Raw genomic sequence first — 13,183 nt, forward strand, 5'->3', positions numbered from 1 at the left:
ATAGCCAACTTTCTGTGGTGTGTCGTCGTCCGTCGTTGTTGTCGTCGTCGTCGTGTCGCGCCCCCCCCCCCTCCCCGCTGGCTGGCCAACCTCCCACAGCCCCTCTCTCTGGCCAGCCCCCCCATCAGCCCCAATCTGGGGGACCAGCCACTCAACCTCCTGTGGTCCCTTCCCCCAGCCAGCTGGTCCCTGATAGGCCTCCATCGCTGGCCAGGCCAAAGGGCCCACCTGTGCATGAATTCGTGCACTGGGCCTCTAGTATAGATATATTTAAAGCAGCACCAAGGACAATAGCTGTTCCATCCTCTACTAACCTGCAAGTTGTGCTCCTGGACAAAGATGACTGGTGAAGAGTGAGAGTGTCAGTGTCATCTGTGGGATTTTTACAGGACTAGAGTTCTGATATGCAGCTCATTCTTTCTGCTCTTTTAGAAGCTAATAAAATACAGTCAAGGTGTGGTTCTCAAACCAAGTTCATTATCTGGGAAACTTGTCATGCAGATTCCTGAGCTTTATCCTCCGATGGAATCTCTGAGTCAGTGAGTCAGAGATTAGACCAGTGATGTACTAGTGCAGGCCAGTTGTTGCTCTGCAGTTTGAAAGAGACTGTAAAAAATGGTGTCAAAGGCTAGTTTTGTGCTAGGTTATTAAATTGTTCAGCTAGTCGGACATTGAACTTAAATTTACTTTGACCTTGATAGTGATAGAGATCATTTGCTGAAACATTTTGTTCATGAAACATTTTGTTCAGGAAACTTTTTTTTTTTTTTAATTGGGCTGCTTTAAATGTCTTTATCCACATAGAACCTAGCAGTTCTTGGAATGTCATAGGTATTTGGTTTGTACTAACTGATTTAGAAGTTGCATCACCTAAAATTTGATAAAGATGAAAGCTCCTTAAATTCCTTTTTTTGTGAATGGTAGGAGAGAAAGTGTCTAAAGCCCAGAATGAGGATTTTCTGTATTATATACCAGGTGAAGGAGTTATGATTTGATAATATGTCTTTTTCTCTCCCCTAATAAAAAGGCAGCTGGCCCTAACCAGTTTGGCTCAGTGGATAGAGCATCAGCCTGCAGACTGAAGGGTTCCAGGTTCGATTCTGGTCAAGGGCATGTACTTGGTTGTGGGCAAATCCCCAGTGGGGGGTGTGAAGGAGGCAACTGATCAATGTTTCTCTTTCGTTGATGTTTCTAACTCTATCCCCTTCCCTTTCTCTCTGTAAAAATCAATTATATATATGTTTAAAAGACAGCTGGTCTGGAGTCTCTATGTCAGGAGATTTTTTTTACTTTTTTTTAGAATGTGGTGTGTTTGAGAACATTTATTGAGAATTTGATAAATACTGTTCTAAGCACTTCACTTGTATTGACTTATTTAACCCTGACAGCAGTTCTTGAGTTAGAGTGCTTTAAATATCCCCCCCTGTTTAGATGAGATTAAGCAATTTGCTAAGGCCACATGATTAGTAAGTGTGATAAAAGAATCTTGCATTTTTGGCCTGGGAGTGGTCTAGAAATTTAGTCTATGACTGATGCCAGCTTAATTTCCTACTCTTATTTCAGAAATGGAGACGTGAGAATTTAGAGTTTAAGAAGATAAGGGTAACCAAGGAGCTCAGTACTGGGTCATTTTGGGGACATTCTATGATCATTATAGAGTTATGACATTTGTATCTCTTACCATATGTTGTTATGACATTTGTATCTCTTACCATATTTGTATCTCTTACCATATCCTTCTAGTAGATGTGTAACGCTTGTTTGTTCATAGAGTAGTGCCATAATTTTAAGTGATTAGCATTTTTGAAGATGAATGTGCACATTAAATCTCGTTATAACAAATAACTAGAATAAATTCATGATGGGGGAATTTTTTGACAGACATTTGTTCTGAGTAACGTTGACAGTCTCTTGTGTTACATGTGAAGGGCTATCTTTTGAAAGAGGAAAGGGTAGTGGACATTTTCTGAGATGTAAGATAACCCGGAGTTATTTCATCAGGCAGTTTCACAATGTATAGTGTTAAAAACTAACCATTTTCAAACTCCCTAGAGATTTCTTCTGCCATTTTATCAGGACAGACTTGGACACCATCAGTGACTTATTAAGTGCCATACTGACTAATTGGAAGAGTCTTTGTTTATGGTAGCTGTTCTAAAAGGCTTATTACATTCCGACCTTCATTCTATTTAATGTTCTCATTTCTTAATAAACTCTTTACTTCCAGCCCATTTTTCCCATCGTCTTGGTACAATCAGGTTGTCCAAGTTTGTTAGGGTTTTAACTAGCCAAGGAAACGTTTTTTCATATTATAGAATTTTTGGTAAAATGCTTGCAGTCACCCTGGCCAGTTTGACTCCATGGATAGAGCATCGGCCTACAGACTGAAGGGTCGCAGATTGGATTCTGGTCAGGTCAAGGGCAAGTACCTCAACTGAAGGCTCAGCCCCTGTCAGGGCTCATGCAGGATGCAATCAATCGATGTGTCTTGATTTTCTGTCTCTGTCTCTCTCCCTTCCTCCCTCCCTTCCACTCTAAAAAGTTAGGATTGTTGTTGTTTTTAAATATGTTCTCATTGATTTCAGAGAGGGAGAGACAAAAACATCAATGATGAGAAAAAAAATCATTGATCGGCTTCTTCCTGCACTCGCCTGACCCTTCAGTCCACAGGCCGACACTCTATCCACCAAGCCAACCCAGCTAGTGAAAAGTTAGGATCAACAGCCACCACCACAGAAATGCTGTCTGTCAGGCAGTCATGGCGTTCAGTATAGGACTTGTTTGTTGGTATTGTGAGAGTAAGAATTCTGACCTAATCTAACTTTATTTCAGATTATTATACACTTTACTCAAAACTTTTGAAGCAAGGCTGGGGAAACTGACAAATTTGTGTCCTGACAAAGCATAGAATGCTTCTACCATGCTTGCCAGCCCTGCACCCCTGGCAAAGTGTGTATTCTTTGGTTAGCAATCAATATAAATTGCTTTCTTTTTCATTTCATCAAGGCCACCCCCAGTCATCCTCATTTTACTTACTGGTTCTGCTTATTGTTTGTCTCCTGCTCTGTATTGTAAGCTCTACACCAGGGGTCCTCAAACTTTTTAAAGTGGGGGCCAGATCACGGTCCCTCAGAGAGCTGGAGGGCCGGACTATATGAACTACTAATTCCTACTGTAACACCTCGGCTGCGCTCACTGCCCAAAAAACCTGGCAGGCCGGATCAGACTCCTTTGCGGGCCGCATGTGGCCCGCGGGCCGTAGTTTGAAGACCCCTGCACAAAGACAAATATATTTTCTGTTTTGTTCAACTGCTTTTCACCTAGTTTCTAAAACAGTGTCTGGTGCATGACAGGCACTCAAATTTTTGTTGAGTTATTACTAATTCATTTTGCTCACTTTGGCCTGTAAGATGACAGGCCTGAACCTTCTGAAATCTCCATCTTTATAGAGCAGGTAGGCTGAGCATTCTGACGTGGAGTCGGTTTCACACACCTCAGTGTGTTCCTGTTTGGAGGGAGGGGTTCCCGTTTTACCTTAATCCAGATTTAGTACATTGAATGCTTCCTGACAGAAATAGGAATAGTAAATTCAGTAACAATACATAGCTCATATTGTGGAATATTTCTGTCTTAAATGTAGCCTATAGTTTTTTAAATTTCAGGGTTTTGAACCTTTTAACCTATAATGCTGAGTTCTTTTATATCCTTAATCCAGTCTTGCTGAATATCATACTTTATAATGATAGATGCGACCATGTTTATTTACGACATTAAAACTAAATTTAAATTGCAGCTTATTTCAAATATTTACTGTACCACCACACTTCTCTTTAAAATTATATATATGTATATAGGTATATATGTATATGTATATGTATACATATGTACTTTTTTTTCCTGGAGAGAGTGAGTTAGAAACATCAATGATAAGAGATGCCCCATACTGGGGATTAAACCCACAACCTGCACATTAGCCCTGATCAGGAATTGAACTGTGACCTCCTGGTTCATAAGTCAGTGCTCAGCCATTGAGCCACTGAGTCATAGAATAGTATGCTTGTACCCAAATTTCAGTCATACTCTTCTAAAGGCCCAATTGCTATTACATCACATTTCAGTGATGTCTTGAAATAGAGGAATGTTATCTGGCATTTAGGAACACTTTTATAATAATGGAATTTATTTATTGCAGTAAGATATTCTTATTTATTTTTGAGTTTATAAAGTTAACCTACATAATAAAGAGCTAATATGCTAATTAGACCAGAAGCTGGACCCTTCTTCCTGAACGACCAGTGGGCGGGGCCACAGGGCTCAGGGCTGAGCTCCTCGCATGAATTTCGTGCGTTGGGCCTCAGTTTTGAACAAGGTAATAATTTTTCTTTTGTCTAATTATTTAGCTTCTCACATGAAAAAGAATATAAGCTGAATAAGGGTAATCCCAAGGGTTTTTCTCTTTCACATCTTCCCTATTTACTCACTCAAGGCTTTGCTACCCTGAGTCTATTTAGGTCTCACCTGAACCTTTGATTCATTCATATGGAATGACTTAAGACCGATTTTGTTCCAACTCTAAAGATCCAACAACACGGAAGAATGTACCAAGACAGCGCCTGCTCTCGGAACAGTTGTTTTTCATCTTTTCCCCAGTAGAAACTTGCTAGGTTGGGCAGTTGGAAAGCAGTGTGCTAAATCAGCGATTACACTGGTATTAATAACTGGTAAGCCTTAATGTATACTTTTTAGAATGATATTTTCTGTCTTAAAAGAATTTCTAGAGTTATCTCTTAAGAGATCAATTTGCATATTCAGTTTTAGTTGAATTGGCAAATTGGTGCTAGGTTTTTTGAACAGGCAAGCTTTTGCAGTACCTTTAGCTTAAAATTGAGGCCATCTGTACATGGGACCAGTCTCCCAGTGAATAGAACAGGATAATTCTAGTCTGATTTTTAGGCTCAGGGATTCACTGTATCGCCTAAAAATCAAAAAGAACTCTGGCCACTGTCTGTTCTCACATTCTCAGACTGTAGCAGTGGGTTTATAGAAGCAGTGTCTTCTGAATTGTTCAGTTTACAGATGACTATGTCAGTGCTTCATAACATCAAGTTATTTTGTATGGATTGCATTAATTTCTGTGAAATAGCTCTACCAAAACAAAGGAGGGAAACTTTCCCAGGTGTTCCAGTCTCATCTCTTTTTATGCTTTCCCTTTACAATGGAAAAAACAGACTGAAAAGTACTGATCATGAATTTTTTTGTCATTTGCAATTTGCAGCATGATGTGGCTTTTCTGTTTCACCATTGGCAATTTTATGCATGTTTTATAGGATAACTGTTGGCATTGTTTTTGTTAAATATTTGTGTGTGTATATATACATCCTGTGTGTATATATGTATTTAAAAAAAAAATAAAACGCATGCTGCTTGGCCTGACTAGCTAATGTGTAATTGTACTTGGTAAACAATTCTTTTCTTTCAAATTTCAATCATAGAGGGATTGAGCTCTCTCTGCTCTGATGAGCCACCTTCAGAAATTAGGACTTCCTCCTCTTTTGCATCTTCAGAAACATATAACACTGACCTTACAGTACTCCACGGAGAGCAAAGCAGAGAGTTAGGCAGCCAGCCTGTTTTAGCCAAAGAAGGAAAGGGGAAAGGCTCCTTGGCTCTTCTGGAGGTGAAAACGAAGGAAAAGCCTCAGGGGACCAGTGAAGACGCAGCCAGCTCCCCGGTTTCTGTTGCAGAAGGAGGTCACTGTAACCATCCTTCCATTCCAGCCCGTTTCCCAGATCGTCCTGCTTTTCTCTCAAAGAAAGTTGTCCAGATGGAAGAGCAAATAAATAAAGATCAAGAGTCCAAGAACCCAAATGAGATACCAAGTAGGGACGACAAAACTGCTGTGGATGCTGGTGACAAGTTCAGTTTGCTAACTGCCCAGAAACCGCCTGCCGAGCAGCCTAAGGCAGAAGGCAGTTGTACATACTCCTTGTCCCCGTGCAAAGTTTCAGGAGGTGGTGGTACTGAAAAGGATTCCCCTGAATCCCCGTTTGAAGTAATTATTGACAAAGCGGCATTTGACAAAGAATTTAAAGATGCATATAAGGAGAGCGCAAATGATTTTGGTAGCTGGGCAATGCACACTGATAGAGAATCACCTGCAGACATTGCAGAGTCTAATGACAAAGTATTTCCACTGAGAACAAAAGAGGCAGGGTGTTACCCAACCTCTGCATTGCTCACTAGACAGTTTTCACACACAACTGCAGCACTGGAAGAAGTGTCTAGATGTGTGAGCGATATGCATAACTTCACTAATGAGATACTGACTTGGGATTTGGTTCCCCAAGTGAAACAGCAGAGTGACAAATCTGACTACATCACAAAAGCTGCAGGACCTGACATGAGCGAATATAATTCAAAAATTCCAGTTATAAATCTTAAAGCTAACACTCATCAGAAAACTTCTGTATGTTCTGTTAGTGGGAGCACTCCCGTCAGTAAATCAACACGTGACGGGGCAGAATCATCTCTCTCACAAGAAAATGCTGGCATTAGAAAATCTGTACCAGACTGTCTCGATTCCGTAACAGAGGCCAATAGCAGAGGTGTACGAGGCAATGTGCAGAAACAAGATGACACACTTTCAGAGTCACCTGTGTCTCCGTCTGGGAAGTGTGTCTCGCTGGGTTCTGGCGCGGCCACAGTGACAGGGCTTGGACCTGATGGCCACCTGAGAGGCGGAATGAGCTGGCCGAGCGCTCCGGTGGGAGAAGGGGCGGAGGCGGATAGTTCCGGCGAGTCCGATGACACAGTAATAGAAGACATCACAGCTGAGGTTGCATTTGAAAGTAGCAAAATTCAGATTGAAAAACCTGTCTCCACTTCAAGTGCTATTGTAAAAGCAGATGAAAGAGATGCCAAAAAAATTCACAGTTATAATAGGGAAAGCAAAACATCCGAAAACTTTGAAGGATCCGTCAATGACTCTGAGCCAAAAGTTCAGCCTGATTTTCTTAAAAGGAGTCCAGCTGGTATGGTGGCATGTTCCCAAGTACATGATATGAGTGTCATGTCGGGAGATGTGAAGCAGTCAGATAGAATGAGTGAAATTACTCCTGCTGAAAAGGTGGTTATAACCGAGGACCCAAAACTTCCTTCAGCAGCATCTTCAGATAATTTTAATGAGACAGAATTCTCACTAAATGTGACAGCCTCTGCCTATTTGGAGTCATTACATGAAAAAAATATTACATATATAGATGATTCTTCCCCAGAGGACCTGATAGCAGCCTTTACAGAAACCAGGGAGAAAGGGATAGTAGATAGAGATGAAGGAAATGGATTTGAAGCAACAGAAGAGAAGACTACGGATTTCACAACAACTTTTCCTGCAGCAGTCTTGCATGCAAGTGAGTCAGGCGATTCTGAAATTAAAGTCCTAAAAAGCAGACACTCTGAGCAAAACAGAGGAACAAGTGGCAGTGAGCTTTCGGACGTTTTCCCCGCCCATGGGACTTCAGCGGCATCTCTGGACTTGGAGCAGGAACAGCTCACAATCCAAGCCCTTAAAGAGCTGAGTGAAAGGCAGGGGGAGAAGTTACAAGATAGAATAGAATCTCCTTCTGAAGAAATACTCAGGCAGACTTTCACATTTGTTCCAGAATATTCTCAGCCACAGGGATCGCACTATGTCCTAGAACACATCGATGTCAAGACTGGATCTGACCTTGGGGTTTCTGAAAAGCCCCCTGTTATCAAAGAAACTGCTGGTATAGATGTTATTTCCAGCCTTAACAAGACTGAACTGGTAAACGAGCATGTCCTAGCAAGACTTCTGACAGACTTCTCAGGTAACCCTTTCTATTTGAAATACTGCATGTGGTTAATTCTGCTATGATGACTTTATCACAGTGCCATTTTTCTTAGTCTCTGATTTATATCACCACATAATGGCTAGGATGGAAACACACTGAACATGGGAGAGGAGGGGGGTTTTTTTGTGAGTTTTTTTTTTTTTTTTAATGTTTGCTTGGTTTTCTTATATAAATATTTCCCAAAGCAGACCAATTAGTAAAGTTAATATTCTAAAAAAAAAATTTTTATTCCAGTTTTTCCTATGTTCTCCTTTCCTTATTGGTTGACCCTAGGGTGAACACTGCTTTTAAGAATCTCTTGCCCAGAAGGCATGGCTGGTGATTGCAGGTCAACCTATGAACCAGGAGGTCATGGTTTGATTCCTGGTCCCGGGTTAGGGGCTCAATCCTCAGTGTGGGGTGTGCAGGAAGGAGGCAGCCGATCAATGCTTCTCTCTCATCATTGATTGCTTATCTCTCTCTCCCTCTCCCTTCCTCTCTAAAATCAATAGAAATATACTAAATATATATATATTTTTAGAAAAGAATCTCTTTATACTCAGCCAGTGTGGCTCAGTGGTTGAGCATAGACCTTTGAACCAGATGTTTACAGTTCCGGTTCCTGGTCAGACCACATGCCTGGATTGCTAGTTTGGTCCCCAGTGGGAGCCATGCAGGAAGTGGCCTATCAGTGATTCTCATCATTGATGTTTTTATCTATCTCTCCCTCACCCTCTCCCTCTCTGAAATCAGTACAAAAATATTTATTTTAAAAAGAATATCTTTAGGCTCTTATTTACTTACAAGGCTTATTTAAATCTCCATAATAATAACACTACTTAGCACTTTAGTATTTTGCTATGGGCTTTGTGCAATCTATTTGGCAATCAAAGATAAAAGAATTCCTGCTGGGATAGACAGTAAATGAAACTTTTAATTAATTTGATCTTATACCATAGAGAGTTTATGCTCTGAAAGTAGGTAACCTGTATTGTAGTACTATTTTGTGAGTAATACTTAAGACAGCTTAGTACGTATTCTTCTGCTTTGGACCTTATTTAGTGTTGTTCAGGCCAAACTCATTATATGGTACTAGAAGCCTTTCCCCTAATCTTCTGTTTATTTAAATGACCACTTTCCTAGCCTTCAGTTAAAATGCTGTCTTTTCTGGAGTCTTGGAAAGTGTAAGAAAAAAAGATATTTAAGGCCCTCCAAAAGGAACATCAACCTCTAATCTGATGCCAAGTTCTATACCTCCTTTTTTCAAATGAAATCATACAGAGAGTTATATAAGACAAAAATGAGGTGGTTGTTAGCGTGAACTTACTGTGATTATACCTCTTCCTTTTTTTCTGTAAGGTGTTCATGCACAGAGTGGGGAGGGGGCTCAGACCTCAGCAGCTGGTCTCCCCTTCTTGCGGCCAGAACTCCACTCAGCTCCTCCTCCTGGGCCGCCCTTCCTGAGGAGCAAACCACACAACTCTTGGACCTTGTCCCTCACCAACTTGCACTACTTTGGTGTGCTTGGTGCAGTGCCCGTGTTCCTGGCTCTGCCTCGGCTTCCTGGCATTCGTGGTCACTTTGTGGCCCTTGTTGAGGGCCATGGCCATGGGGTACCACAGAGCCATGGCTGCTGTGGCAGAAGGGCACCATTTACCTGTTATAAGGCATTTCTTTACTAAACATGGCAGACAGCTTGATCTTCCTAAATTTTAATCCTTGCCCAGTTGGTGTGGCTAAGTGTTTGAGTGTCAGCCCAGGAACTGAGGTTACTGGTTCTACCCCAGTGTGGGGTGTGCAGGGGGCAGCCAATTGATGTTTCTCTGTCATCCGTGTTTCTATCTCTATCCCTCACCCTTACCCTCTCTCTAAAAAATCAATAAAAACATACTTTTTAAAATAAATTTTATTCCTTAAAATAAAGGTAGTAATTTATAATATTTGAACATTAAATATGAAAATGCAAGTAACTGCCTATGACATAGTAAATAATCATTTAGCACCAAGTATAGGACCTGGCCAGGTAATTAATTAATTAATTAATTGTTAATTAAATGAATGTTCATAATTATCAATGAAAACATCGAGGATTTTTTATAAACTCAAGAATTTGAAATGGCAGTGAAGGATAGCTGGTATTCTTGAGTAATTGAAGATTATTGAACTGGGATTTAGGAGTGCCAGATTCTCCTTTTACTGTGTCTACAAGTGTGACATTGAACAATCTGAAAAGTGAGGATGTTGAAGTAGATGATCTTTATAATATCACTTCAGTGATATGGTTCTCTGACTCTGGTATATCTTAGGTTTCTTCATGAGTTGTTAGAATTCTCACAGCATTTTTTTTAAGTGATGAGGCATATGATAATTAGACTATAAGAACTCCAGTGTCTAATTCTGGCAGTTCCTGCTTTAGTGTACCTTAGACAACTGGCCTAACTGGTTCAGCATCTTCCTTGTTAATATGGTGATAATTATTTTGCTTTACTTTATGGTGTTGTAGTATTTAAAGTTGTTTGTAACTACTAAGTAATTCTCAGCTGAGTTATTTAACCCAGTGTGAGAAGGGAAAGGGGCAATGGAAATTTAGGATATTTGTCACTGACCAAATTCTATGATTAATAGATATTTTTTATATTATTTATTTATTTATTTAAAGTATATATTTTATTGATTTTTATGGAGAGGAAGGGAGAGGGATAGAGAGTCAGAAACAGCGACGAGAGAGAGACATCAATCAGCTGCCTCCTGCACACCCTGTTCTGGGGATGTGCCTGTAACCAAGGTACATGCCCTTGACGGAATCAAACCTGGGACCTTTCAGTCCACAGGCCGACGCTGTATCCACTGAGCCAAACTAGTTAGAGCTGATTAGTAAATATATTTTTTTAAAGCCATTTATTATATGCAAGAGGCAAATTCTACCAACTTTTTTTCTAAAATATATTTTATTGATTTTGTACAGAGAGGAAGGGAGAGAGATAGAGAGTTAGAAACATTGATGAGAGAGAGTCATCGATCAGCTGCCTCTTGCACACCCCCTACTGGGGATATGCCCGCAACCAAGGTACATGCCCTTGACCGGAATCGAACCCGGGACCCTTCAGACCCCAAGCAGACGCTCTATCCATTGAGCCAAACTGGTCTTGGCTGATTAGTAAATATTTTTAGATGATAATTAAGGAAGACCAGTATAATGAGACCAAGAACATGACAGATCTTCTTTTGTGGGTTTCAGAATTGAAAATCTTTTAAAATTGTCTTACTAAAAAATAATAATAATAATAATAATAATAATAATAATAAAATTGTCTTACTTCATGAATAAATCTTTTCAAATATAAGCTACTTCAGTTAGATGTATCAGTCTCTAGTCCTTTTCCAGGTGTACAAGGTATACTCTCACCAATATAGATAGTATGCTAGGCCATAAAACAACTCAGTAAATTTAAAGGATTAATATAATATCAAATAAGTTTGTGTGTTTTTGTTTTTGATTTTTTAATATATTTTATTGGCTTTTTTATAAAGAGGAAGAGAGAGGGATAGAGAGTTAGAAACATCGATGAGAGAGAATCACCGACCAGCCGCGTCCTGCACACCCCCACCGGGGATTTGCCCACAACCAAGGTACATGCCCTTGGCCTTTGGGAACAACTGAAGTTGGAATAAAATCAAGGGTTCCCCCAAAATTCAGTAATAAAAAATCAATGGACAGAGCATCAAGGTTCGCTCCTGTTTTCTCTAAAATGGCAGGAACCAGTATCTTTTCCCTTAACCTTGAGATTTCCATTGGGTGTGTTAGTGCCCTCTTTTGGTGTAATAAGGGTACTGCATCGGGCATCTTTTATTAAGGATAAGAGATAGGCACTCTTTAAAGTTTTTATTTATTTATTTGTTTATTTTAAATATGTTTTATTGATTTTTTACAGAGAGGAGGAGAGAGAGGGATAGAGAGCTAGAAACGTCGATGAGAGAGAAACATCAACCAGCTGCCTCCTGCACACCCCCCACTGGGGATGTGCCCGCAACCAATGTACGTGCCCTTGACCGGAATCGAACCTGGGACCCCTCAGTCTGCAGACCGACGCTCTACCACTGCCAAACCGGTTTTGGCAGTTTTTATTTATTTTTATTATTGGTGTGGTATTGGTCAACATGATCATATAGGTTTCAGGTGTGGGGTTCTGTTATAAGATCTGTATATTGCACCTTGTGCCCACACCCAAAGTCAGATCTCCTCTCACCATCTCTCAGCACCTACTTCTCCCCCCCTAAAAGTTTTAAAAATAAAAGTAAAAGTAATAGGGTCACATTATAGAAGATTCAAAAAATAAAAGGAAGGAATCACTCATAATTCTACCAGCAATAGAAACACTCTGGTGAATTCTTTGATAGAAGTATCATTTGCCATTAGCAAAATAAGATAACTGAGAAGTTATTGGTTTTGCTGACATAAGTTATAAAAAGGGGCTGTGCTATGTATTGAAATGGAATCTAAGAAAATAAAAGGCATAATTAGTACAGCACAAGACTTGAAACATTGAGACACAAAGTAAGTCTTTTGCATTTCCATAGGAATTTTAGAATCACTTTGTCCATTTTTTACAACCACCACCAAAAAAAACTCTTCAAAATTCTGATTGGAATCATATCGAGTTATAGATAAGTCTGGGGACAGTTAATATCTTAGCAATTTTTATTTTTTAACCCATGAAAATATTATAACATTCTATTAATTTAGGACTTTATTAGTTTCTCAGCATGTTTTATAGATTTGAGTGTATAGGTCTTACATAGCTTTAGCTAGAATCTATGCCTCAGTGTTTTCATGCTATTTTAAATGGTATTTTTAACTCAATTTCTGGGTGGTTAATGCCAATATGTAGAAATATAATTGATTTTGTATATTGACCTTATATTCTGCAACCTTGCTAACCTCATTCTATAGCTTTCATGTAGATTCCATCAGATCTTCTGCATAGGCAGTCATGCCATCTAATGACAGTTTTACTGCTTTCTTTCTTTTCAGTTTGGGTGTCATATTTTTATTGACTTACTGTATTGACTAGAACTTTTTTTTTTACATATTAAAGGAAGGTTTATTCCCCAGTACTGACTAGATCCTTTAATGCAATATTAAATAAAAGTCCTAGGAGAGAAATCCTTGTCTTCTTTTATTAAATATTGGGTCGGCAACTAAGTAATTGCGGATTTTTTAAAGAAAAACAATTTTTTCATGGAACTAAATAACTTTATTCTGTAATGTATTGCCCATTTTGATCAATGACCTTTTGCCATCTTTCAGGCAGCATCATAATCCCACGTTC

The 13,183-nt window shown here is 39.6% G+C and overlaps 1 protein-coding gene across 4 annotated transcripts in view; it reads left to right on the top strand.

Moving 5' to 3' along the window:
* The window catches only part of RTN3 (reticulon 3), a 44,886-nt gene that overhangs the window by 13,372 nt on the left and 18,331 nt on the right, over positions 1-13,183 (top strand). For 2 of the 4 annotated variants that reach the window (XM_084895803.1, XM_084895804.1), the window contains one exon: positions 7,662-7,850. The exons of 1 other annotated variant lie outside the window; for it this stretch is intronic. In XM_084895803.1, the coding sequence (XP_084751929.1) occupies positions 7,662-7,850 (189 nt within the window). Of the gene's footprint in view, positions 1-5,492; positions 7,851-13,183 lie in introns of all 4 variants that reach the window. One more of the 4 variants, XM_084895802.1, reaches the window with a different exon arrangement.

This window comes from Pipistrellus hanaki (genome assembly GCF_964339955.1).
Source record: "Pipistrellus hanaki genome assembly, chromosome: 9".
In the NCBI taxonomy this organism is placed as follows: Eukaryota; Metazoa; Chordata; class Mammalia; order Chiroptera; family Vespertilionidae; genus Pipistrellus; species Pipistrellus hanaki.